Source organism: Odocoileus virginianus, chromosome 5 (assembly GCF_023699985.2).
Source record: "Odocoileus virginianus isolate 20LAN1187 ecotype Illinois chromosome 5, Ovbor_1.2, whole genome shotgun sequence".
Taxonomy (NCBI): domain Eukaryota; kingdom Metazoa; phylum Chordata; class Mammalia; order Artiodactyla; family Cervidae; genus Odocoileus; species Odocoileus virginianus.
This window is the reverse complement of record NC_069678.1, coordinates 76,537,887-76,564,740: the sequence shown is the minus strand read 5'-3', so window position 1 is coordinate 76,564,740 and position 26,854 is coordinate 76,537,887. Positions and strand designations below refer to the sequence as shown.

Here is a 26,854-nt window from a genome sequence, read left to right as displayed (position 1 = left end):
GGCTTTTTGATGGCAGTCATAACACATTATTAACATATATTCACCTTAATTTAACCATAATAACCTCTATTCAAGCATGATTTTTCCATCTCAAACTTCAGCAATTTGTTTTCTAAATCTATGCAGGCATCTCTTTCCATATGTATATATTTCTATAAAATTTTTCTAGGTTTTACTATTTTAAGAGTTTCCTGAATCTTGTTTTTCATAATTTATAAATATGATAATGTCTTCGTTTAAGTTGCTGATAAGTATGGTGAATAATTAGATGAAATATAGAGCCTTTTGGTTCCCTCCAGAGAGAGGACAGTCTCTTAGTCAGCAGTTTCTGGACACATCTATTTTAATCAGTAAAGAATCTACCTAACTGTCGATTTATATCTCCCTACTTTCCTCCAGAATATTGTGAGAGACTATCAAAAGCCTTACTGAAATACAGATACACAGTGAATTCAGGTCACCCTCCCTGACTTCCCAGGCTAATAAGAACTATCAAATTACAAAACAGTCTTGGTTTAGCATGACTCTTTCATGGTGAACCTATACGCATTGACCCTGATCTGAGTGTTAAGGTGTTCAGCACATACTTCTCAGATCTCCTATGGGATACAGTGATGAGATCTTGGGAAAGCCTGTATGAGTGCTGGAATAGGGGGAAATAGGAAGGAAGAAAGACCTGGTACTTAATTCCTTACCTAGGCTACTAGGCACATGTCTGCTGGCCTGTGAAGCCATATCTTCTCCAAAGGCTGAGGAGAGAATGGTATGCAGAACAAAGAAGGACTCACGAGTGCTTGGTTTTGTGGTAAGGTGTGCCATGGCACTTTGCTTGGACTACTTTGTCCAGGCTTAATGATGTGTTATCTCCCATCTGGACGTACTTCCCAAGACAGCTGTGGGAACTTACATCTCTCCTAGGAAAGGTACTCAGTAACTTGAATTCATCCCATGGAAATCCTTTGGAAGCTACGAAATCAAAGACGATCTGGAGCTTATTGCTGGCTAGGAAACGCCGCTCGAGGAACTCGCCGCTTGGGGTCCGGATCCGCAGTTTGCTTACAGGCTCAGCATTTTCTTCCTTTGGCTCAGGAGGCAAGGCCTGCTCTAAGGAGAGCCTGATGGCCTGAAGAAGGCAAAAACCAGGTGTTAAACTGTTGATAGATGAAACTGTGGAGGGTGGGGGAGGGAGACACTAGAAAAACCTGCTGGCTTCTAGAAACCCATCAAAAAGTCATTGCCCATTTATTAACTGAGCCTAATACTTGAACAACAGAATCATGTGTTTTTCACCTTTTAAAATATTAGCCCAATATGCAAGTAATTAAAATAAATCCCATCATGATGACATTAAATTGATAGGTAACAACATAGAAAAGAAATTAAAATTTTTACTGAAAGGCTCAGTATTTGTGATTGAGGAAATAGTTATCAAACACCCAATTGCTTCCTTTCTGTGGTATGAATTAGGCTATTAGAAGCATTTGCAAAAGCATGCATGTGTGTGTGCACGCGCATGCACACACACACAGATGGGGATGTGGAGGTGCGGGGAGAGAGAGAACGAGAGAGAAAACATACATTTCCCAAGTAGAAATGGCTGAAGACTTTGTAGAATTCTGGATAAGATATTAACAATGAAATGGAGGAATGATTCTGCTTGGGGTGATGAAAATTTTTGGAAATAGTTGTGGTGGTTGCAAAATTGTGAATGTAATTCATGCCATTTAATTGTAACCATTTAAAAATGGTTACAAAGGCAGATTTCTGTTATATATATTTTGTTTCAATACAAGAAAATGGAATGGAAAGAAAAGAAATTAAAATATCAAGTTTATTGGAGCAGACTATGGTCCTAGTTCCAGCCTTGCCACTAAATTGCTGTCAGATTTGGCCAAGTCCAGATCTCTGGATCTAGAGATGGCAGATTCAAACACCTGAGGGTAAACTGTTGGGAGATCTCATGGCTAGGGTTAGGCTCTAGTTCCTAACCTAGTGTTACGTTGTTGCACATTCAAGATACTCTAGCAGAAGGAAGTTAGAGGTCTCTGATATCCTTGCCTATGGCAGAAACCCACTAAAACCATTTTGTTCCTAGCACTGGGGGAGGTTCCTTAGACAAATAAGCCTGGAATTGGCATGCTTAGCTTCACAGAAAGTAACCAGTTGTGTTCCAGATTACTCTCACTTTTTCATGTTCCCAATTTTCATCAACAGGAAAAATAAAAATTTCCCCCAATTAATTTACAACTATTATAATCAAGTAATGTGAGAGAGAGAAATTGGGATATACATTTTCTAAAATCTCAACACAATTTTCCAAGTTGGTGTCACTCTTCCCTTTGGAGAAAGAACAATCACAAAAAAAGACTCTATTAAACAACTCTCAGGTAAAAGGGGAAATGTAAATGAAAACTACAGACTATCTAGAAAACAATGACTATTGAAATTTCATATTTATATTAGAGTATATGGGATTCAGTTAAATTAGTGCTCAGAGGAAATTTGTAACCCTAAAATTCTTATATAATTCAAAAGGAAAGAATAAAAATAATTAAGAATGAGGCTTAAAAAACTAGGAGAAAAAAAAAAAACCCTAGTAAGACAAATGGAAAGTAAGCTGAGAAGAAAATAAAACTAAAAGCATAAAGTAATTGCATTAGAAAAAAAGAAGAAAAACATAACTAGTAACCAATAAATAGGCTGCTACTTTGGAGAAAAATCAATAAACTTACAAAGTAATAAAAGAAACACAAAAATGGTAACCTACAGAGGTGGGGTAAACAGGGTGGAAGAAGAGACAGCATTTTCTGAATACCCTGTTTAATATTTTTACTTCTGACTTATATAAATGTATTACCTGTTAAAATATATTTAAAACAACTAATAGCAGAACAAAATCTGCTCAGACTCTAGTATGAATAAAAAATTACTTTCTGTGTTATTTAGACAATCTGGTTGGGTCTTACATTGAAGTATTTTCAAAAAAAGCATTCTGTACTGTACAGAAAATCCAGTCTTTTCTATGATACTGAGGTCATTTTCCTCCTGGAGGCACTGAATTAATATCACCTACTTCATCCTGTGTGCTCAGTCATGTCTGACTCTTTGCAAGCCCATGGACTGTAGCCTGCCAGGCTCCTCTGTCCATGGAATTTTCCAGGCAAGAATACTGGAGTGGGTTGCCATTTCCTTCAAAGGGGATTATAAACATGGGATTGTATACACAACATATGCAAAGTTCCCAGTGTTGTGTCTGAGACTTAACAGGTTTTGGTTAATGGTTGCTTAGGGTTACACAGGGGGACTTCCCTGGTGGCTGACAGTAAAGCGTCTGTCTACAATGCAGGAGACCTGGGTTCGATCCCTGGGTCGGGAAGATCCCCCGGAGAAGGAAATGGCAGCCCACTCCAATACTCTTGCCTGGAAAATCCCATGGATGGAGGAACCTGGTAGGCTACAGTCCATGGGGTCGCAAAGAGTTGGACACGACTGAGCGACTCCACCACCACCAGGGTTACATGGAGAAGGCAATGGCAACCCACTCCGGTACTCTTGCCTGGAAAACCCCATGGACAGAGGAGTCTGGTGGGCTGCAGTCCATGGGGTCGCTAAGAGTCAGACACGACTGAGCGACTTCACTTTCACGCACTGGGAAAGGAAATAGCAACCCACTCCAGTACTCTTGTCTGGAGAATCTCAGGGATAGGGGAGCCTGGTGGGCTGACACGTCTATGGGGTCGCATAGAGTAGGACACGACTGAAGTGACTTAGCAGCAGCAGGGTTACACTGGCTAAATAGTCCTACACTCTCATTTTTTTTTTCCATTTATTTTTATTAGTTGGAGGCTAATTACTTTACATCATTACAGTAGTTTTTGTCATACATTGAAATGAATTAGCCATGGATTTACATGTATTCCCCATCCCAGTCCCCCCTCCCACCTCCCTCTCCACCCGATCCCTCTGGGTCTTCCCATACACTCTCATTTTTTATATGGTGAAGTTGATATTCAGAAATGGAGCCAAAAATATTGTTTAAAAACCAGAAGAATAGAAAGTTAACTCAGTTACTTCTTTTTTTTTGATACCATAAGTAGAAGTTTATCTAATATTAGTGTTCTGAGTCAGCAATGAGTTTCAGCAAAATATTTTCAAATATTAAACTATTTTAGTAACACTGTCATATGTTAAAAACCCAATGAAAAGATGAACCTATGTACATCAAAATTAAGTTCCAATTATGTCTATCATAGCTTTCAGTATACTGTGTTATTGATACTTGTTTGTTTAATGTCTGGCTTTCCCACTAGCCTTCAGGCTCTGTAAGGATGTGAGAATATATCTTACTTTTTATTATAACTATAGGGCATAGTACAAAATAGATGCTCACTATATGTATTTGATAACAGAAGCAATAAACTAACATGTTAACTGAAATACTGCATGTAAAAGTGTTTAGTATGGAGATAAGCACATAGTAGGTGCTCAGCAAATGCTAAAAGAATCTGAATATCATGGCTTCTATTTCTAGGAACCAAGAACTGAACACCCTGAGTTTCCTTTCTTTGAGGTTGACTTCCTCCAGCATCAACTGTTCAGATTAAGTTTCTACATGTGTCCTACAAGGGCCAGCTAAGCAAGAGTTATTTAAAGGGTAAACTACCCTATGGATTAGCTATATACATTTTCTAAACTATTTTTCTTGATTATTAATATAATATACATTTACTGTAAAAACTAGAGTAAGTGATAAGAAAACATTACTAATTAAAATCTAGATTCACCACCAAAAGATAGCCACCAGTGGCATTAAGTATATTCATAGTGTTTTGTTGCCATCACCACTATCTATTTCTAAAACTTTTCATCACCTCAGAATCTCTTCATTAAGTTTCATTTAAATACACATTTTAAACTTTTAAAAATAAATTTTGAATCAGTGTTATACACAGCTGATACACAGTATCTTTTGTTAAGTATACAACTTGATAAATTTTCAGTAAGTGAACATTTCTGTATAACTAGCACCCTGATCAAAGTTCTCAGAATCCTTTTGTTCCCTTCCTGAGAATTACCTTCCTTAAAGTTAATCACCATTTTGACTTTTAACACTGCAGTTTAAAAAAACTTTAATCTATTCAATGTAATATATGGTGAGAAAACAGGCTTTTGGTATGACAATCAGAGGTTCAAATCCTGGCCAATAGGCATATGACAGTCTTTATGAACTTCAGCTACCCTGTTTAACAGAGCCAATAATATCTTCCACATAAGGGTTCTTGTATAAAACGCAGTCAAACTTAGCAAGTGCTGACACGTGGTCAGCACTCAAATTAGTCAGACGTGCCCAGCAGTGAAGCTCGTGCCATCACACTGTGCACAACAGATGACAGTCACTGTTGCTGTTGTTATCATTATCCCTTTGCATCTACTTTAAATCAGAACTTAATGTGATATTTCCTGGTTTTTCCTCCTGTTTCTCCTTTAATCCACCTGTCTGCCTGCTTTCTATTTTGACATTTCCCTGCACAGTATAACAACAGATGCTACATTATTATCTGAACTCAACCAATTATACTATAGACAAATAAACAACAGTAGCTCATTACCCCATTCACTGTGCAGACAATGTCTGCTCCTCAATGCACCCAGTCTCCAGGGCTTTTCCCCAGAATGAAAACAGACCTCAGATATCCCTCACCAGTGATCCAATGTGGAAAACAATGGAGAGATACTAGGTAAGTCAGCAACATTGGGATCTGAATACCCAAGTTTTACTGGCAAAAAAAGAACAAAAATACATCAGTAGCTCAGTTTCAAACTGGCTAAAAGCAAAGGCCTTGTGTAAGTAAATACTATGGTAAAACAAATGACATAAAGGACAGCTACACTTGAATAGCAGTCATAGTAAATATTATTGTTAAACTTTGGTTTGCTCAACAAATACAGTTTTTTATTTGCATTATTTTAGGTTTGTAACAAAACAAGGAAACCTAGTGTAAGTTGGAAATATGAACTGATCTTGGGTTTTTTGTTTCACTAAAGTCAAATGAATATTCAAAGCATTCACATCTGAGGGATGAGAAATGAGGACTTTTTGAAGTGAAATTAAGCAGTGAAGATAGATATAAAAAAAAAAGATTGTTTCTATACAATTATGTTTTTTAAACAGAAAGCGTAGGATACACCTACACCTGCAATGTTGTAAAGTAATTAGCCTCCAACAAATAAAAAAAAAAAAAGAATAATTCAAGACTGGCATAACTTACACCCACACATGCATACATAAATACATGCACATGCACACTCTCTTCTAGTCAGTTATGAGTACACATCAAATAACAATTTATAGCTGGCTGAAGCAGTGTGTGAAATAAGGTAAAGCTAACATTCATTAATTCCATGAACTCTTAAAATGAGCACCTCCTGTGTGTCACCTCCCATATAGAGGATGGGAAAATAAGAGGGAACAAAACAGATAAAATATCCTGCTTCCACGAGGCTGACATTTTAATAGGGTGGAGAAAAACAACACATAGGAAAATACAATTTGTCACATAATGATGAGTACTATGGAGAAAAGGGCAGGAAGTATTGGTAAAGGGAGGAAGGGGAACATTAAACACTGTAAACCTCGGTACAAATATAAATACAAATACCATAGGTCTCAGTGAGTGGAGGCCTAAAGGAGAGAAGGAGTCATACTTAGATCTGAGAGAAGTATTATAGGCAGAAGTCACAGTAAATGCGAAGCCAGAATGATTAGGTGAAGAGGGGTAGGAGTTGGAGTCAGAAAGGAAGTAAAGCAGAGGAGTGATTAGATCGTATGTCTTGAGTAGCCCACTTAAATGATTTTTTTCCCATTTAAAAAATTAGGTATAATTTATATATAGTAGCTCAGTTGGTAAAGAATCCGCCTGCAATGCAGGAGACCCCAGTTTGATTTCTGGGTCAGGAAGATCCACTGGAGAAAGGATAGGCTACCCACTCCAGTATTCTTGGGCTTCCCTTCACCTGCAATGCGGGAAACCCGGGTTCAATTCCTGGGTTGGCAAGATCCCCTGGAGAAGGGAAAGGCTACTCACTCCAGTATTCTGGCCTGGAGAATTCCATGGACTATATAGGCCATGGGGTCGCAAAGAGTCAGACACGACTGAGTGACTTTCATTTTCCTTTTCCTTGAAGAAAAGCTATGACAAACCTAGACAGCATATTAAAAAGCAGAGATATTACTTTGCTGACAATAGTCCATCTAGTCAAAGCTATGGTTTTTCCAGGAGTCATGCAATGATGGGAGAGTTGGACCAGAAAGAACACTGAGTGGCAAAGAACTGATGCTTTTGAACTGTGGTATTGGAGAAGACTCTTCAGAGTCCCTTGGACTGCAAGGAGATTAAACCAGTCAAACCACTTTCATACACACACATATATAGTAAAACTCATCCTTTTAAATGCATAATTCGATGAGTTTTGATAAATGCATTTGTCTAACCATCATCACCCATCAAGATAAAGAACAATTCTATCATCTACCTCCCAAATCTCCCAATCTCCAGGCAACCTGTTTTCTATCCCTGGTTTTGCCTTTTCCAGAATGTTATATAAATTTGGTTATAAATGTCATACAAATGGCTTCCTTCATTTAATGTAATGCATTTGAGATTCATCCATGTTGTTGAATATATCAGTAGCTCACTCCTACCTATTGCTGATTGGTATTCCATTATGTAGATATATTAGTTTGATTACTCTTTCTCCAGTTGAGGGACACTTGTCAGTTTGGGGTGATTACAAACATCTGAGTACAGACTTCTGCATAAAAACACATTTTTCTGTTAGTTTCATTTCACTGATATAAATACTTAGGTGTGACTGCTGGGTCATATGGTATGTATATTTTAACTGTATAAGAAAGTGCCAAATTATTTTCCAAAGTGGATGTGCTATCATTAATGATTCCATCATTTTATATATGAGCATTCCAGTTGCTCTTTATCTTTGCTACTACTTGGTATTGTCCTTTTTTTTTTTCCTAAATGCTATTCTATTGATAATTGGTATGTATCTATTGTGGTATTAATTTGCATTTCCCTAATGACTAATAATGTTGAGCATCTTTTCACATCCTTATTTGCCCTGATGTATATCTTCCTTGGTGAAGTGTCTGTTCAAATATTCGGCCCATTTTTAAACTAAGGGTTTAAAAAAAAAATTATTGAGTTTTGAGAGTTCATTATATATTCTGCATATTAGAAAACATACATTTAGGTTTATGACCCATTTTGAGTTAATTATTGAACATGATGCAAGATATGGATTGGAAGTGTTTTTACTGTTTTGTCCTCAATTTTGTTTTGCATATGGATATCCACTAGTTCGAAGCATCATTTGTTGAAAAGATCATCCTTTCTCCATTGAATTGTCTTGGCACTTTTATCAAAAATCAACTGACGATCCACACATGTGGATCTACTTCTGGATTCTTTGCTCTGTATAATGGATATATGGGACAATCATTTTGGCAATCCCCACACTATCTTGATTATACTGTCTTGAACTCTAGTGGTGTATATCCACTGATCTTTTTCTTTCAAAAATGATTTTTGGCTATTCTAGTTCTCCTGGCTTTTCATAAAAATTTTAGAATCCATTTGTCAACATCTAGAAAAAGAAAAAAATCCTGCAAAGATTTTGATTGAAATCACTGTAAAGATTTTAGCTTTTGAGATATGAAAACAGGTGACATGAAATGATATGATATGCCAATTGTGTTAAGAAGAATGTATCAAAAGACATACAGGAAAGGCAAAATGGAGGCATGGAGTCAAGTTGTGAGGATACTAAAGTAATCCAGGTAACAGAAAATAGTTGCTGAGGTGAGGGTAGTGAAGTTAGTGAGAAGCATCTGAGCTCCACATATATTTTGAAGGTAGAGTCAACAGGATTTGCTCATTAAATATGGACATGAAAGAGAGAAGTCAAGAGTAGTTCCAAGGTTTTTGGCTCAAACAACTGGAAACATTTTCCACTTATTATGATAGGGAAGACTGTGGAAGGTAAGATTGGGTGGGGAGAGTAAGATCAGTTGTTCAGTTTAAGACATATTAAGTTTGTGATGCCTATTAGACATCTAAATGGAGATGCTGGGCTGGCAATTATACATTCACGTCTGGAGTTTGAGCAATGGGAGGAGATGGAGATATAAATTTGGGTGCCAAATGTATAGACAGTACTTAAAATCATGATAATACGCAGCACTGTTTATAATAGCCAGGACATGGAAGCAACCTAGATTCCCATCAGCAGATGAATGGATGAGGAAGCTGTGGTACATATACACCATGGAATATTACTCAGCCATTAAAAAGAATTCATTTGAATCAGTTCTAATGAGATGGATGAAACTGGAGCCCATTATACAGAGTGAAGTAAGCCAGAAAGATAAAGACCATTACAGTATACTAACACATATATATGGAATTTAGAAAGATGGCAACGATAACCCTATATGCACAACAGAAAAAGAGACTCAGATGTATAGAACAGACTTGTGGACTCTGGGAGAAGGCGAGGGTGGGAATGTTTCAAGAGAACAGCATCGAAACATGCATACTATCTAGGGTGAAACAGATCACCAGCCCAGGTTGGGTGCATAAGACAAGTGCTCGGGCCTGGTGCACTGGGAAGACCCAGAGGGATTGGGTGGAAAGGGAGGTGGGAGGGGGGACCGGGATGGGGAATACATGTAAATCCATGGCTAATTCATTTCAATGTATGACAAAAACCACTGCAATGATGTAAAGTAATTAGCCTCCAACTAATAAAAATAAATGGAAAAAAAAAATAAAGGTAATTACAAACAAACAAACAAAAAAAATCATGATAATAAATGAGATCATCAAACTAGGGTAATGGATCTTATACAGGTACTGCTGATCTGACCCAATCCTGTAGCTATTCTCTGCTCCTGGCAACCAATCATCCATCTAGAGGGTATTAAAAGCACACTAAAAATACAGCCTCACTGCTGGATAAAGTAAATCAAGGCAAATGATCATATTTCATAAACTAATATTCAGATATATGATTTTGGGGCTGCTTCTGCATATGAAGAACAGGCTGCAGGTAGTAGTTTGGGTACCATGAAAATGAAATTTCTAGTTTAATGGTTCACAAGGCTAGCAGCAGAATACTTTTAATTGGAACTACCTAAGCAATAAGTCTCTATAATTATAGTAAGGTGTATTTATATATTGGTACCTTCCTTATTAAGTTGTTGCAGAGATTCAATAAGTTAATATCTGTAAAGTGCTCAGCACAGAGTTTAGGAAACATTAACTGCTCAACAGATAGTGATATGCTGATGGCAAAACTGATTATCATTATGGCCCAGTGTAATGGTATTATCTATGTGAAAAGAAGCAACTTACCTAAGATGAAAACACAAACTATAAAAAACAGTTTTAGTTTAATAACCTATTCATGGTACCACCTTCATTCTTCCTGTGTAAAGTAATAGGTAAAAAGAATACTGGATCAGAGTTCTGGTTCTGCTTTTGCTAGACAAATGCTAGGTAAGAATTTTAAAATAGGCTTTTTAATCCTGCTACAATCTTATTTTCTTCATCTGTAAGATGGTAATGGTTGTATCGCCCATAATCCATTTTGTAGGAAGGTTGAGAAGATTAAATCAGAGAATTGAAGAGAAGTGCCAATGTTTCTAATTCCATGTTCTTCTGTTCTCTCATCTAGTGGTCTTTAATATTGCTTAGGATTTTCTACTTGAAGAGGCATAAAGATCGAAAGGAACCAACTCTGGGTAGACAGGCAAAAACACAACGTTAAAATTTTCTGTTTAAGGAAACCATCAGCAAAAGGGAACAGCTTTGTGTCCATTCTTTCCTACCCACGATTCCCTAAAACTTGGCCTTCTAGCACTTAGCTCTAATGATTAAGACTGTGTTCCAAATTTGCCCATTTACAGTTCTGAGGAAGTCCTATGCCTTTTTCCCTTTTTTCATGATTATCCAGCCCATACCTTTTGCCATTCGTCCAACCACCCACCTATTCAATCCACCCAAAATACTCTTCTACTTCATCTTTAACCACCAATGTATTATCAGTCCTCCAAAGCTTTCTTCCTCTGTTAAGTCTTCCTCGTTGCCTTCCTAGTCAGAGGTCATTTTCCTCCAAACCTGCTATTCTAATGGTTTTTACAGTGTATATTATGTTTTTCTATAGTTATTTGGTATTCATCTACCCCCCTGTACTAAACGGTGAGTTCCTTGAGGGTACAGGCTGTCTCACACTTGCTATATAGCACCCACAGTACCAGATTCGTTGATCTGTACACACAAAAACCTTAACAAATATTTGCTGAATACTGGCTGACTAAAAGACTCGGAAGTCAACAATCATAGTTGAAACCTTCTCTACTTACTCCAAACTCAGTGGCAAAAAACAATATTCAGGAAAGATTTCTTAAAGGATATGTAGTTCACACATTTCTTTAAAAAATTTTTTTTAATTGATTTTTTGGCTAAGCTAGGCCTTTGTTGCTACACAGGCTTTCTCTAGCTGTGGCATGCGGGGGCTAGTCTCTAGTTGCAGTGGCTTCTCTTGTTGCAGAGAATGGGCTCTAGGGTGCGCAGGCTTCAGGAGTTGTGGCACGAGGGCTCAGTAGTTGTGGCTCCTGGGCTCAGAAGCACAGGCTCAACAGTTGTGGCACATGGGCTTAGCTGCTCTGCTCCATGCGGGATCTTCCCAGATCAGGGATTAAACCCATGTCTCCTGCATAGTTACAGAGTCTTTACCACTGAGCCACCAGGGAAGCCCCATACATTTCTTTAATTATGATAAAATCCATTCTTTAAACTGAACTATCAGAAAAATATATTGTTTGATCTTTTGCAGAGATGCTTTCATTAAATTGTGCTCTGGTCTTATGGCTTTAAAGTTGAAAGTTGTAAGAAGCTGTTATATATGACTTGCTGTTGCTATTATAGCTACTGGATACAGTTGAGTACAGTATTCACTATACTGCACAGTTTCCTCTTGGACAGGAACCGCATGGAACACTGCTCTACAGTCTTTGTGCTTGAAAAATCTAGGCACCTTCTGAAGGACTGTAACATCAGCTTTTATCTGATATTATAGACAGAGTAACACCTGTAAACAATCATATTTTCCTTTAGCTCAAGAGAAGCAAATAACAAATTCTGTGGCAAATGTACAGAACTCAGTCATATGCATTTGGTGTCTCTGCTGGATTATCTGTTGTCAACATATTAATCTTATCTTTGGCTTTATCTTCCTTAATTTACCTTGTCTTGATTTCTTATCTTTTCTTTTGCTTTTAATCCATTTGAACTGAATTGCAGGTATTTATGTCAGTTACTTGAAATTCATTTTGGAAAGAATAAGTAGATATATAAATTAGCAAGACAGCACAAATTATTGTTGTCATTTCTCTTTGTTCCCCTTCAGAACAGTCTTACAGACTTTCACCTTATCATGGCCAAGGACCAGATCAAAATGCATTCCTAGATTTTACTTCAGGACTTACCACAACAAAATAAAATCAATCCCAAAGGAATTTTCCTGTAACCAAGGTGATCTAACTATTCAGTACTTAATTTTTCTAAAGAATTTTGTAATACTTAGAGATAAAAAAATAATAAAACCATTCTTGTTCCTCAGTGCAATTACACAGGTTAGGTTTTCTGGTTAGAAAGGGATGCAGTGTTTTTCAGAGGTTTCAAAATACCAGCTTTTACCAAAGAGATATTTGTTATACACTAGTGTGCTGAAAGGAGAAGGCAATGGCACCCCACTCCAGTACTCTTGCCTGGAAAATCCCATGGATGGAGGGGCCTGGTAGGTTACAGTCCATGGGGTCGTGAAGAGTCGGACATGACTGAGTGACTTCACTTTCACTTTTCACTTTCATGCACTGGAGAAGGAAATGGCAATCCACTCCAGTATTCTTGCCTGGAGAATCCCAGGGACGGGAGCCTGGTGGGCTGCCGTCTGTGGGGTCGCATAGAGTCAGACACGACTGACGTGACTTAGCAGTGTGCTGAAATATGTTAACTGGTGCTCCACAAAAAAATAGGAACAACTGAGTCTGGATAGCACTGAATTAAATTGAGATAGGTGCTCGTGCTCAGTTGTGTCTGACTCTTTGTGACTCCATGGACTGTAGCCCACCAGGCTTCTCTGTCCACAGGATTTTCCTAGCAAGAATACTGGAGTGGGTTGCTATTTCCTCCTCCCGGGGTTATCTTCCTGATCCAGGGGTCGAATCCGTGTTTCCTGAGTCTCCTGCGCTGGAGACAGATTCTTTATCCCTGAGCCACCAGGGAAGCCCAAACTAAGATAAGCAGAAGATTAACAGTTTCTCAGTGGTGGCATTTATAAAAGCCATTAATGCAACTCTCTGAGGGAGAGTATAGTTTAGCATTACCTGAAGTTGGTTTTGGGAGTACACCAAATGACAAGTTCAAGTAGTGACTAGCTGCAAAGTATGACTTATTCTTTCTCCCCCTGCGTCCTTCCTCACACATGTTTACAGCTGAAACATACTTTCACTGTAGTATGCTAAAGGATATTTATGGGGTTTTCTATGAGAGGACAAGCTTTACCAACATTTGGAAAGAGAAAATTTTAGCCAAGGGTAAATATGGTAAATCATCAGAAGAAAGTATATGTATATGCTACCAAGCTCAAGATCCCCTGAAGATGGGAAAAGCTACCCACTCTAGTATTCTGGCCTAGAGAATTCCATGGACTGTATAGTCCATGGGGTCGCAAAGAGTAGGACGTGACTGAGCGACTCTCATTTTCTAGGTCTAAAACAGGCAGTTAATTGTGTACACTTGGCATCTAGCAAATATATGTTGAAAATATACTATTAGAGAGAGAGAGAGCGAGCACATTTATGAAAGAGCATGAAAGTACTAATATTTTAAAACTCTATTTCTTGGGACTTCCCTCATAGTCCAGTGGCTAAGACTCCACATTTTCAATCCAGGGTTATGCTTAGTCACTCAGTTGTGTCTGACACTTACGACCCCATGGACTGTTGCTTGCCAGGCTCCTTTGTCCATGGAATTTTCCAGGCAAGAATACTGGAGTGGGTTGCCATTTCCTACTCCAGGGCATTTTCTGGACCCAGGGCTTGGACCCAGGTCTCCCGCTTGGCAGGCAGATTCTTTACCAGTGTGCTACCTGTGAAGCCCTCAATGCAGGGGGCCTGGGTTCAATCCCTGGTAAGGAAACTAGATCCTGCATGCCACAACTAAAGATGCTGGAATTAAGACCCTTTGCAGTCAAATAAATAAATACTTTTTAAAAACACTGTATTTCTTGAAATAGCCTAAAAGTATAGTGACAAATATTTTATCCAAACTTTTATGAAACTCTACACACATGATTCCTATGATCATACACAATGAAAAATGACCTTGTACTGGAATGGAGCAAGCAAAAGAGCATGAGCTTGGTACACAGTCATAAAGACCTAAGTGAGAATCTCAGTTGTTCCCATTTCTATGTGTGACTTCTCAATGAGCTTCAGTTTTCTCACATGTGAAGAGAAATCTCTAACCTTGTAGCTTGTTTTAATGGTCAATAAGTAAACACAGGTAAAGTAGCTGGCAGAGTACTTGACACACAGAAGATGTTCAACAGTTATTTCTACCTTCCATTATTGAGAGTCTTCAGCATGTACAAAGACTAGAGTTTGTCAGGTATAGTATCTTGCACATATGTGATAGGCACTCAATAAGTGTGTGAACATGAATAAACTCTGATTTCCAAACAGTGAAATCTTACACATTTCTCAAGACCTACCTCAAATATCACCTCTTCTATAGTGTTCTCTGATTTCAAAAGCTGTGAAAGATTTTTATTTTGCCCCTAAACTCGTAAGTATTTTGCTTTTATTTCTCTTATGTTATTTAGCACCCTTTTCCTTGATCTGCTGTTAATTGTAGACATGTTGCATCTTCCTTACAACGTGTAATCTCTTCTTGCAGGCAGAAAATGTCTTTCTGGCCTTTGTTTCTCTTTCAGTGCTAAGCATAATTCTTATTCAAAAATCATCTGTTGATGCTGGAGAGGGTGTAGAGAAAAGGGAACCCTCCTACACTTTTGGTGGGAATGTAAATTGGTGTATTCACTATGGAGAACAGTATGGAGGTTTCTTTAAAAACTAAAAGTAGAGCTACTATATTATCCAGCAATCCTACCCCTGGGGATAATATTCAGAGAAGATTAAAAACTCTAGTTTGAAAAGACACATACACCTCAGTGTGTTTACACTGAGGTGTAAACAGCAGCACTGTTTACAATAGCCAAGACATGGAAGCAACTTACTAAGTGTCCATCAACAGATCAATGGATAAAGAAGATGTGCTACCTATACACAATGGAATATTACTCAGCCATAAAAAAGAATGAAATATTGCCATATGTGGCAACATGGATGGACCAAGAGATTATCATACTAAGTGAAGCAAGTCAGACTAAGAAAGACCAATATTATGGTTACCAAAAAGGAAAGAAGGGGAAAGGGATAAAATAGGAGTATGGGAGTCACACACTACTATATAAATAATAAACAAAAATAATTTATTGTATATCATAGGGAACTATATTCAAAACCTTGTAATTATCTATAATGGAACAGAATTTGAAAAAAAATGCGTGTGTGTGTGTGTGTATCTGAATCATTTCTCTGTATACCTGAAACTAACACTATGTTGTAAAATCAACTGTATATCAATTTTTAAAAATCTGCTGAGTAAGTTATGAGGCAGCATCCTCTGACAAAGAATGAAGACTAATGGAGTTTTCCTCAGCCCAAGTTAGAGTCCTCCAGGCTTTTCCATCACTTGCTTCCTCTTTTTATAAATGAATCTGGCCATTAATTTCATGTCTAGCAAAAAGTTCTAAAAGTCCTTTTCTGTGAGCCATCCAAGGAAGTCATTTGATATCACTTCCTTTTTTTCCCCATTGCACTTCAGGTAAATCACTAGAATAACTTTTACAAATATTATATAATTTTATAAGACTATGAATTTCTGGAGGGGAGGACCCATATCTTTATCCCTGTTCCCAAAGATTTCAGACACATACTAAGTAGTCAAAAAATATTTGCAAAACGAGTGAATGAAAAATTCTCTGTTATCACAGACATGATATGAACTCAAAGGGGAAAAAAAAATCAGCCAAGCTAAATGGACTTCTCATAATTAGGGGCCCAGTGCAAGATGTTGCAGGAGTAACTCTGTTTCTTTGGGTGATTACAGTGAAGCCTGGGAAAAGGGAAGAAAATATAGTCTTTGTGGGGTGAGACAATATTTAGGAAGGATGGGAGTATCTGTCAGGCAAGAAACGGAGAGGAACTGAGAAGAATAGAAAACCATGAATCTAGTACAAGGTAAGTTTTCTAAGAGTTCAACAACGTAACAGATCAGAAATGATTCTTCTTAAAAAAAGGTTAGTTTTCCATACTAAAATGAGTTTGGGAAAAGTGGAAAGAATTAAGTTATAAGAAATATTAACATCCTTAGTATCAAATGCAATGGAAATATATGCATTTTAATAACTTTTCTAAAAATTATGTCTTACCTCACGTTCTTCTTCTTGTTCTTTTCGAATCTGTTCCAAACGAAATTGTTCTGCCATCTCTCTCTCATGAGCTTCCCTCTGTTGATAAAAGAGAATGAAATTCAACACTCAATAAACACTGATCTACTTAAAAAAAGAAAATATCCATTCTCAGCATGGCCCAGAGGTATACTATAGTAATGAAAATGTTTCTCTCTGGAACAAAATGGAAATTAAAGCAACAACAAAGCATAGGTCTCTGTTCATGTTTAGGTTCCTACTAAACTTATGTTTAGGTGCCCTGGGTAACACAGCATTCAAGATCCTTTAGAGCCTTTCTCTGGTCATCCTTTCTGCTACCTCAGTTCAGTTCAGTTCAATCAGTCGTGTCCGACTCTTTGCCACCCCACAGACTGCAGCATGCCAGGCTCCCCTGTCCATCACCAAGTCCTGGAGCTTGCTCAAACTCATGTCCATCAAATCGGTGATGCCATCCAATCATCTCTTCCTCCCTTCAATCTTTCCCAGAATCAGGATCTTTTCAAATGAGTCAGTTCTTTGCATCAGGTGGCCAAAGTACTGGACCTTCAGCATTAGTCCTTCCAATGAATATTTAGGACTGATTTCCTTTAGGATTGACTGGTTTGATCGCCTTGCAGTTCAAAGGACTCTCAATAGTCTTCTCCAACACCACAGTTCAAAAGTATCAGTTCTTCGGCACTCAGCTTTCCTTATGGTCCAACTTTTACATCCAGACATGACTATTGGAAAAACCATAGCTTTGACTAGACGGACCTTTGTTGGCAGAGTAATGTCTCTGTCTTTTAACATGCTGTCTAGGTTTGTCACAGCTTTTCTTCTAAGGAGCAAGTGTCTTTTAATTTCATAGCTGTAGTCACCAACCTCTCCTATACCCAAATATCAAACCAGCCTCTGTCATGAACCCCTGCTTTGTGCCCTTCCTGCAAGCATATATTACTTCCTCTCTTATCTCTTTCTCTGTCTGGTTGGAATAAACAGCCTTTTCTACAAAACCCTTCCAAGTACATTCCCACTTCTTGGCTGTCCATAAAAGTTTTCCACTGGAAATTCTGTTCATTGAACTCTGACAGAACTCAGGGCTTCCCTTTTGACATTTAGGATCCTTGCCCAAGTGTTCCAGCTATCTGTGCTCTTGAGTTAATCTACTCTCCACCACAATGACCCTTCTTTTGAAGGGTAAGAAACTATGGCTTATTCATTTTCCTCTTGTGGAAGTGTATGCTCAAAAGCACTAAATAAGCCAGTGATTCTCAACCCTGACCGCAAATTAAAATCACCTGAAGAGTTTTTAAAACATTGCTAAATTTTACCATAGGCTGATTAAAGAACAAATGAAGTACATACTAGGCCCACCATTTGTGTCTTCATGTCTCATGATTCTTGAAAAAGCTGTATCTTGTCAAAATGAACCATGCTTTAATAACCAGAGGCAGAATTATATTCTTTCTGTTAACTGAATCCAGCTTTTTCCAAGGCAAAGCCACTTCTCATGGATCAAGATGATTAAAGGACTGGCACTTAAATAAAGACTATTTAGGATTGATGTCTTTATCCCAGAAGTCCCTTGACCAAACCTACCTTTGCTCTGTCAGCCTCAAGTGAAAGGCGATAGGCCTCATCTTGTTCTCTCTTCACATTTTCTCTGGCTTCTCGTTCATCCTTATTAAGAAAGGAAAATATTCAATGCATTTTACCACATTACTGTTTTTTAAAGAAAAAAATAATAATCCCTTGTCTTATCCCTGTATAAATTTATTATAATTAACAAGGTACTTATAAAGTGTACAGCATAAACAAGTAATAAGGTGCACAGCACAGTATACAGTGAAAATAAAAAGTTTGAAGCCGAGTGCCAGCACTTACAAATTGTGTGACCTTGGGTAAGTTATTTAAGTTCTCTAGGTCTCAGTTTTCTCAACTATAAAAAAGAAATAACACTTGTCTCATAGGGTTGTTGTGAGAATTCAATACCATATTATATGAACTACTAATATCTAGAAAAGTACTTGACATTTAGTTCATTTTCAGTGATTCGTTCGTTTCTCTTTTCCTCCTGATTTTTCTAAGATAAACCTGGAGACTGTCAGAACTGGGCCTAAGGGCTGGGAGACAGAAACAGACTAGGAAGTAATCCCCTGGTCAGCACATAAAGAGGCTGAAATCTCACCGCTAAAGCTTGGTTGTGCTGTGCTGTGCTGTGCTCAGTCGCTCAGTCGTGTATGACTCTTTGTGATCCCCTGAACTGCAGCCCACCAGGCTCCTCTGTCCATGGAATTCTCCAGACAAGAATACTGGAGTGGGTTGTCATGCCCTCCTCCAGGGATATTCCTGACCCAGGGATCGAATGCAGCTCTTACTCATTGCAAGTGGATTCTTTACCATCTGAGCCATCAGGGAAAGTATTTTCCCATAACATTCACACTCATGAAGTGTACATAATGTAGAAATTATTTGAGTTGAAGATCTTTTAGAATACTTTTAATGTCAGAAGTTATTATGCCATCTGCCTACATTTAAACTGTGATGTTATATGAAGTTAAGTTAATTCAACTACCAGAATTTATTTGTTAAATTCTGGAGTATAGCCAATATATCAATGTGCTGTGCTGTGCTTAGTCGCTCAGTCACATCCAACTCTTTGCGACCCCATGGACTGCAGTCCACCAGGCTCCCCTGTCCAGGCAAGAATACTGGAGTGGGTTGCCATGCCCTCCTCCAGGGGATCTTCCCAACCCAGGTCAAACCCAGGTCTCCCGCATTGCAGGTAGATTCTTCACTGACTGAGCCACCAGGGACATATATATCAATACATGTACTTAAATTTAATAAATACCCACATTGGTTGACATTAGAATATAGCTTCCTTTTATGGTTATTTTGCAGGGTAGGTTAAATCATATACAGTCATCAATATTTGCTGGCTTTTGACCCATAAAAATGGACATTTCATACGGTTTCACTTAATTCTTCTTTTTGTCTCCTCAATTCAATATGTGTTTACTCAGGCTGAGTATATGCTCAGCACTGTCTTAGGTGCACCCTCTGATATCTACTCACGGTTGGCCTTCTCCCTGAAGTCTCATACGCCTTTTGGTCTCAATGATCCCATTAACTCTACAATCTCTGGTATGAATAGTAACATTTAATTGATTCCTAGTCTTTCAAATAAAAAATTATAAAGAATTAGATGTTGCTGTCCTGAAGTTAATTGCAATACTATCTATGATGAAGAAGTATGCCAGGGAAATTTAATGTTACAATAAAATATCAGGAACAATGTTTAACCTGAGAGATCACTTAGATTGCAAAGTAGTCAGAATAATTTACAAGCCATGTAATATTACCCATGAATAAAACTAGGTTTTAAAAACTTCTACTTGGAAACTTAGTACTTAGCTATTAGTATTTTCATTTTAAAGAAATAGAAGCATATTCCTTTAAAGAGATTTTCATTGATTCCAATGGGTATTTCCCACTTTGGTCTACATACTACAGTTTTACTATGACCAGGTACAACCAGCCTGATAGGACTTATTTTGTATATTTCTGTTTATATTTACATTTGTCTAATTCATTACTCTGTAAGCACCTCCCTCCCCCAGTATACAAGCTTGTACAGAGTGGACACTTAATAGCTCTTTTGGCCATGGCAGATCTATACTTGATGTATAATATCTTATCTTTTTACCAAGAGAGGTAATGAGAAGATTAGTAGACCTGTGTTCAAGTTCCAGCCATGCTATTAGCAAGCTATGTATTCTTGGGTAAACAGTGTCTCCCTTTTCAGTCATTTATTAAGTCGAAGAATAGAATTTTTAAGGATTCTGTGCCTTTCTGAACAAGTCTATCTTTCCAAATTTAGATATCCCTAATATTATCAACAACCTATAGGTGTTCTCTTTTAATATTTCAAATAGGGAAATATTTAAGATGCTTAAAATTTTAACTGTAACATACTTTTTGATCCCATCAGCAAATTAGTTTAGATTTCTCTTGTAACATCCTGTACTTTCCCTTTAAAAACATTTATCACAATTGTACTGTCATATGATTGTTTATTTAATGTGAGAGTCCCCCATGACAACTGTAAGCACCATAAAGGCAGGGACCTTGTCCATATTACATACCTTTATATTACAAGTGTTTTGCACAATGCCTAACTTTTGTGAGGCATTTAACAAGCATCTGTTGCATAAATGAACTGCCTTTCCAGGCATAAAACATTTATTGTCTACTGTAAAAATTAGGGAGGAAAATGATACAGCTCATTCACAAAGCAGCTCCATCTGAGTCAATGAAATTGACTAGCTGGGCAGAAATGACCTGTTACGACACTATGTACACACCACAAAGGGATCTTCTAAAAGCTCTCTGAGCACAAATACAGTTTATAATAGAAGTGTTCTAGGTGAACAGCTCTGTTTTAAAACAGACTGTTGCAGATATGAAAGGTCATTGAATACAGGGATTCATGGCATAAAATGTGGCACCTGTTGTGACAGGACTTCCTAAGCCAGCTAACTTTCTTCCTTCCCCCTACCCTCTTCTCCCTTCTATTTCTCTGCCCTTCTTTCTTTCTTACAAATATTTACTAAGCACCAATTTTACTTTAGGCATCACACTAACAGTGTAAAGCAGGAATACAAAATACAGAAGCAGGACACAGTTTAATAGAGGAAGACAGATAATTATACATGGACCACCTTCATCATTATTTTAGGCATCTACTGATTTACTGTGACAAGTGCAGTGTTCAAGTTTTGCATTATTTTCCTTTTGTTTCTTAAATAACATCACTCTTACCACCTGGAAAACGTCTTGTTCCATTGGCTGTATCCCTCAAAATCACAACAGCTTTTCATATATTTTCAGAAATATAAGAGACCAGTATACAGATAAAGAAACTGAAATCACATAAGGGTAAATAATTTACACAAGACCATTAAATTAGTGGCAGAACTTAGATTTGAATCCAGATCAGCAATATTTTCCTCTCTTCTTCTCTGGTAATTCAATGTTCCTTTCCTTACTCACAATGTCCCTGAGTATCAGACAGGGAGACAGAAGGACTGGCTCAGGGTCAATTTTCCTAAATTCCATCATGGTCATAGCTGCTTGCATGCTTGGTAGTTGCTTGTGAATGACTATCATCCACTTTTTTTTCTGTCTTGTAGATTTTATACTTGCCTCTCCAACTGTCCTACTCACAGTCATTTACAATTTGGGGATATAGAGAATGTTGCTTAGCCTTTCCCCCCATTATCCTATGTTGCTGTTGTTGTCCAGTTGTTAAGCTGTGTCCAAATCTTTGCAACCCCATGGACTATAGCCTGCCAAGCTCCTCTCTCCATGGGGTTTTTTCAGGCAAGAATACTGGAGTGGGTTGCCATTTCCTTCTCCAGGGAATCTTCCCGGATCAGAGACTGAACCTGCATCTTTTGCAATGGCAAGGAGATTCTTTACCACTGAACTACCTGGGAAGCCCATATTAGGACCAAACTTTTAGGATAATTTCAGGTACTGTGGTTAACAGTTCATGTATACATTTGTTTTCATAAACTGTGCTTCTTGGAACTTCTGTGTCCTACAAATACTGTCTCTTGCTACATCTCAGGGGATGCATCAGACAAAGCGATTAGAAATACACTGTTGATTAGGTGGAGGCAGAACAGCTGGATGATCTGGTTTAGGAACAGGTTTCAGGTGCTGCCTGATCTATGACTTGGGCTACTTAATATAAAAATACTTCCTGTTATAGGAAAATGAGAAGCTGGATTGCTCAGAACTAAGCAATAACCTCTGCTGGTGCTTTCACCTGTAGCATACTTGTCACTGCTCCCATGCTGCTTTGTGGCACACTCAGCTGTGTATCTGTCTCACTACTCCCTACTTGAGCTGTAAACTCCCTAAGGGAAAGGACTCTATATATTCTATAGCATCTAGGCTACTATCTTATACACAGCAAGCATTTGATACATATTTGGTAGATGAATGAGTGGAATTATCAGTGTTCACCAGTTTTACATCTGAAGTTCTTGAACTTCTAAGTATTCTTTAGACTAGTGATTTTTTTTTTACATAAGCATTTTTTTTTTCTGAGTAGTATAATTACTTGCAAAGAAGTGCTAGAATTCAAATTCAAACCCAGTCTTCTCCTTCTGAAAGCCTATGCCTTTTTCCCACTGTGGCTCTCTGAGTTGCTCAGCAGAGTTTTATATCTCTGAAACAGTGACCACTGAATTAGATGTCTCTACAACTCATCAAAAATAATGAACACATTTTATGAGCTATCAAATGGTTCTTAAATGAGGAAATGAACCAGACATGGAATTTAAGTGCAACTTGTTACTCTTCCTTGTTTAAAGTTAGTAATCATCAGTTAATTCTCAAGGACTAATGCGAAATTTCACATTACCAAATTGAAGCAAGCTATAGTGATTAGGCTAATTTCAAATAATAACCAAGTGTATACACAAATACCCACATACATATATACATATGGTATTTATTTGTTCCTCTGAAAGCCCAGGTTAAAATGTACCTTAATAAGAAGGCCTTTGAAAACAAGGAAATGATGCTGGTCTGTCCCTAAGGAGATATGGACCAAGATAATGTGAAATTCTTTCAATATAAATACTTAGAAATAGTATATAAAATATAGCAAAAATGTTAAAAAATATTACTTAGCATGTGAGAAAGGAAAGACAAAGGAGAATTCCTAAGTACCAGAAATAAAGAGGAAATTATATATCAGCACTGTAAACAGTGAGGTAATACGGAACCTGACAGGTAGATTATCCATCTTGGTAACCTAGAGGCCCAGTTGGAACCAGAAGATTTTATCTTGCACTCAGCAAGGTAGCAAGTTGGAAAAGTTATCTATGGGATAACTTTTGGTAATCTAACATAAGTGTAATTGGAGGGTGGAAACAGGTGCAGGGAATAGGGAAAGAAAAATTATTTTAAGAAATAACGGCCAAAAATTTTTTGAATTTGATAACTATAAAGCCACAGATCCAAGAATATAAATGAATATGAGACAAAATAAAAATGAAGAAAGCTACACAAAGGCACATGATAACCAAATTGCATAAAAGTAATATTAAAATGAAAGTTCTTAAAATCTATCAGAGAAAAGATATAATATGTATAGGGAAAAAAAAAAAAGATGAGATCAGACTTTTTATCCAAAACAGTGCAAATGAGAAGACAGTGAAGCAACATCTTTAAAGCACTGAAAGAAAACAACAACAAAACTTGTTAACTTAGAATTCTATACCCAGTAAAAGTATCTTAAAAATTGAAGGTGAAATAAAGACTTTTTCAAATGTATAGAGAAGCTGAATTAACTACTATCGTATGTACTACAATAAAAGTTAAAGGAAGTCCTTTAAGGAGAAGGAAAATAAGTCCAGTCAGAAATCTGGATCTACCCAAAGGAATAAGGAGAACTGAAAATGAGCATTTCATGCATAACTTAATAGACATTTTCCCCTTACTATTTAAATCTCTATAAGGAACAACTGAGTGTATCTCAACAGCATTTGTTACAGAAATAAAAAATCCATTCTAAATTCACAAGAGAACTCAGAGGCTCTAAATAGTAAAAAAAAAAAAAAAAAAAAAAAAAAAGAAAGAAAAGAAAGAAAGAGCAGAAAAAGGAGAACAATTTTGACAACTCACATTTTCAAAACTTACTACAAAGTTAAAGTAACCAAAACCTTCTGGTCTAAACCAATGCAACAGAACAGAGAGCCCAGGAATAAACTTTCATATAGGGATGCCAAGACCATTCAATGGAGACAGGTGAGTTTTTTCAATAAATAGTTCTGGGGAAACTGGATTTCCATATGGGAAAGAATGAAATTGGATCATCACTTTACACCACATATAAAAATAGCAACTAAAAATGAATAAAATATCTAAAATTAATAAGTTAAAACTATAAAACTCTCAGAAAATAAAGGTAAAAATCTTAATTACTTTGGATTAGGCAATGATTCCTTTAGTATGACATAAAGCTCAGGCATTAAAAAGTAAAAATAGATATGTCAGATTTCATCAAAATTAAAAACTTTTGTGTATCAAAGGACATTATAAAGAGAGTGAAAAGACAATCCACAGAAAGGAAGAAAATATTTGCAAACCATATACTTAGTAAGAGTTTAACATACAGAACTCCTATAACTCAACAACAACAAAAAGAGCAAACAATCCAATCAAAAAATAGGCAAAGGATTTGAATAGACGTTTCTCCAAAGAAGATATATAAATGGTCAATAAATACATATTCATAGTAGCATTATTCACAATAGCCACAAGGTGGAAAGAATCCAAATACTCATCAGTGGACAAACTGGATAAACAAAATGTGGTATATATACAATGGAATATTATTCAGCCATAGAAAGGAACAAAGTTCTAATACATACTATAATACAGACAAGCTTTAAAAGACATTATACTAAGAAGTCAGACACAAAAAGACAAATATTTTGTTTCCACTTACATGAGGTACTCAGAATAGGCAGATTCAGAGAAAAGAATTATTAGGGGTGGGGGGAAAGGGTGAGATCATTTATTAGACTGGCTAGAATCTCCAGTTTGGTGGTGGTGAATAGAAGGGACAGGAACAAGCATCCCTGCCTCTTTCCTAATTTTAACAGGAAAATATTCAGTCTTTCACCAGTAAGCAAAACATCAGCTGATAGGTTCTTTAACAGATGCCCTTTATCATGCTCTAATCTATTCCTATTTACCGAAAGTTTCTATCAGAAATGGATTAACTTTTTGTCTAATGCTTTTTCTGCATCCATTGAGATGATTGAATGTTGAACATAATGACCGATTTTCAAAAGGAAGGCAAGAAAAAGAAATAAAAGACATCAAGAATGAAAAGTAAGAAGAAAAACTCACAGATAAAATGATTATGAATCTGGAAAATACTGTGGATTCTACCAAAAAACTATTAAAACTAATAACTGACTTTGGTAACAATGCAGGATATAAAATTGACATACAATAGGCAACTGCACTTCTATACACTAACAACAAATAATCAGAACTTACAACTTTTAAAATGCCATTTATAATAGCATAAAATATATGAAATACTTAGGGATAACTTTGAAAAAAAGATGTACACTGAAAAACTAAAACATTGCTGAGAGAAATTAAAGACAACCTAAATAGATGGAGACATATAACCTTTTTATGGATTAAAATAGTTAATGTTTTCTTTGTCAATTTTCTCTAAACTAGATTCAATGCAACACTAATAAAAATACCAGCAATATTTTTTTTAAATAAATTCACAAACTGATTATAAAACTCATATGGAAATGCACAGGACTTAGAACAGCCAAAACAACAATGAAAAGAGGAACACTTAGAGGACTTAACTACTTGATCTCAAGATTCATTATAAAGCTAAAGTAATTGCGTGTGGTATTAATATAAGACAGACAAAAGAATAATAAAATAGAATGGAGTCTAGATATATACCTACACAAGCAAAGGTAATTTAGCCAATAGTGCTAGAAGTACTGAATACCTATGTATCCTTTTACCTCCCAAAAAAACCCTTCAGTCCCTACTTTATACTAAATATGAAATTTAACTCAGATGGATCACAGACCTAAGCATACTATCTAAAGGTATAATGCTTTTAGAAGAAGCATAGGAGAAAATAGTGACCTTGGTTAGTCAATATTTCTTAGATATGATGCAAAAACAGAATAAAAGAAAAAATTCTAAGTTGAATTTCATCAAAACTAAAATCTTCTGCCGTACTAAAGACAGTTGAAAATGATAATGAAAATTAAGCCACAAGTTGGAAGAAAAATCTTTGAAAATTACATATCAAATAAAGGACTTGTATCTAGAGCATATAAAAAACTCATTTAAATATAAAATAAAGAACACAATTTTAAAAATAGGCAAAAGGTTTGCAAATATTTTATTAAAAAGATATGGGTAGCAAGTGATCACATGAAAAGGTGCTTGATCTCATTAGTCACTGGGAAAATGCAAATCAAAACTACAATGAGGCACCACCAAAAAGGTACTATAATATCTAGAATTAAAAGAGACTAGTTATACCAAGTGTTGACATACAAACTGGAGCCACTGGAACTCTTACACAGTGCTGGTAGAAAAGTAAAATGGTATAACCACTTTGGAAAACACTTTGGCACTT

General features: G+C 36.8%; 1 protein-coding gene across 3 annotated transcripts in view; it reads right to left on the bottom strand.

Annotated features, from left to right (window-relative positions):
* The window catches only part of FAF1 (Fas associated factor 1), a 500,811-nt gene that overhangs the window by 49,333 nt on the left and 424,624 nt on the right, over nt 1-26,854 (bottom strand). For all 3 annotated transcript variants that reach the window (XM_070468180.1, XM_070468182.1, XM_070468181.1), the window contains 3 exons: nt 18,235-18,315; nt 16,636-16,713; nt 908-1,123 (listed from right to left, as the gene is read on the bottom strand). In XM_070468180.1, coding sequence (XP_070324281.1) covers nt 908-1,123; nt 16,636-16,713; nt 18,235-18,315 — 375 coding nt within the window. The remainder of the gene's footprint in view (nt 1-907; nt 1,124-16,635; nt 16,714-18,234; nt 18,316-26,854) is intronic.